General features: G+C 59.2%; 1 protein-coding gene across 1 annotated transcript; it reads left to right on the top strand.

Moving 5' to 3' along the window:
* Positions 1-213: 213 nt before the first annotated feature.
* LOC119324150 lies at positions 214-962 on the top strand. The gene has a single exon (XM_037597923.1). The coding sequence runs from the start codon at positions 393-395 to the stop codon at positions 723-725; it is 333 nt and encodes a 110-aa protein (XP_037453820.1). The 5' UTR covers positions 214-392; the 3' UTR covers positions 726-962.
* The last annotated feature ends 235 nt before the right edge of the window (positions 963-1,197 follow it).

Genomic DNA, 1,197 nt, shown 5'->3' with positions numbered 1-1,197 from the left:
CCACATGCTGCAGCCAGCAAGTAGCCAAGCGGCTTGCAGTATGCACACACGAAACCGCAACAGAATCGCCGAAGCATCGTAGGCCAAGCAGGCAAGCAAAGGTAGCGAGGCGGGCACGCCTCCCCTTCCGCGCCTCCGCTACGCTCCAACCCGCCGAACCAAACGAGCCCCAGCTCCCACCACCCGGAAAAATCCTACTCTATAAATCAATCGACGCACCACGTCCACAGGCATCCATCGAAATCTTTCTCATCGGCTCCTACCAGCACCACGCCAGGCAAGAAGAAAGCCACGACACCTCCTCTACTGTTCCTTATCCGTGTCCCGTAGCTAGCCAGCAATCTGCGCAGCAAGAAAAGAAGGGAGGTACTTGGATCGCTTCTTCTGTGGAGATGGTGGCGCCCATGGTGATCGCGTCGGCGGGGCTCGGGATGCTGGCCGGCATGGCGATGGCGAACCGGACGACCGGGGACGGGCTGCCGGCGGCGTCCAGATGGGACGCGCGGCCTCGTTGCTCCACGTGCAGCGGCACCGGCCGGGAGGAGTGCCTCTGTAGCCGTTGGTCCGATGGCGACGTCGGCTGCGGGACGTGCTCCGGCTCCGGCCGCAAGCCGTGCCGCAGCTGCGGAGGCTCTGGCACCGGCCGGCAGCTCCTGGTTCGACTCATCGCCCAGCAGCAGAAGCTGCCGACGACCGCACCCGGGCGAAGCGGAGACTACAACTGAAGTTCGTCGGGTTTCCAATTCCATGGTTGGAGCGAGCTGCCGGACCGACGAAACCAATGCGCGAACTCTTTTTTTCGCCTCCTTCCTCGCCGGGCTCGGGTGCGGTCGTTGATGAGGTTATATACCTAGGGTAGGGTCATGGACCTATCTAGGATACCATACCCAAGAACATCATCATACGAAGCTACCTTTCAGTCGACCAAGAGAAGCTCCACTCGACCAAGGGAGACTCCACTCGACCGGCTAGAAGACACTCGACCATGAAGACGCACTCGACCATCAGAAGTTCAGGATCTATGCTGTATCCAAACGGTCTGTAATTAAGTAGTCTTAATGGTCATGATGACACTTTATGTAGGGCGTTACCAGTAACGTCCGGCCTTAATGTACTTTAACCCTCCTCTACGTGGGCTGGCTGGGGTCCTGGCGTCCTCTATATAAGCCACCCCCTCCACTGGTAGAAGGGTTCGCA

The sequence above is a fragment of the Triticum dicoccoides genome, chromosome 6B (genome assembly GCF_002162155.2).
Source record: "Triticum dicoccoides isolate Atlit2015 ecotype Zavitan chromosome 6B, WEW_v2.0, whole genome shotgun sequence".
Taxonomy (NCBI): Eukaryota; Viridiplantae; Streptophyta; class Magnoliopsida; order Poales; family Poaceae; genus Triticum; species Triticum dicoccoides.
The sequence above is the reverse complement of the archived record's forward strand: the minus strand, read 5'-3'. Positions and strand labels throughout refer to the sequence as shown.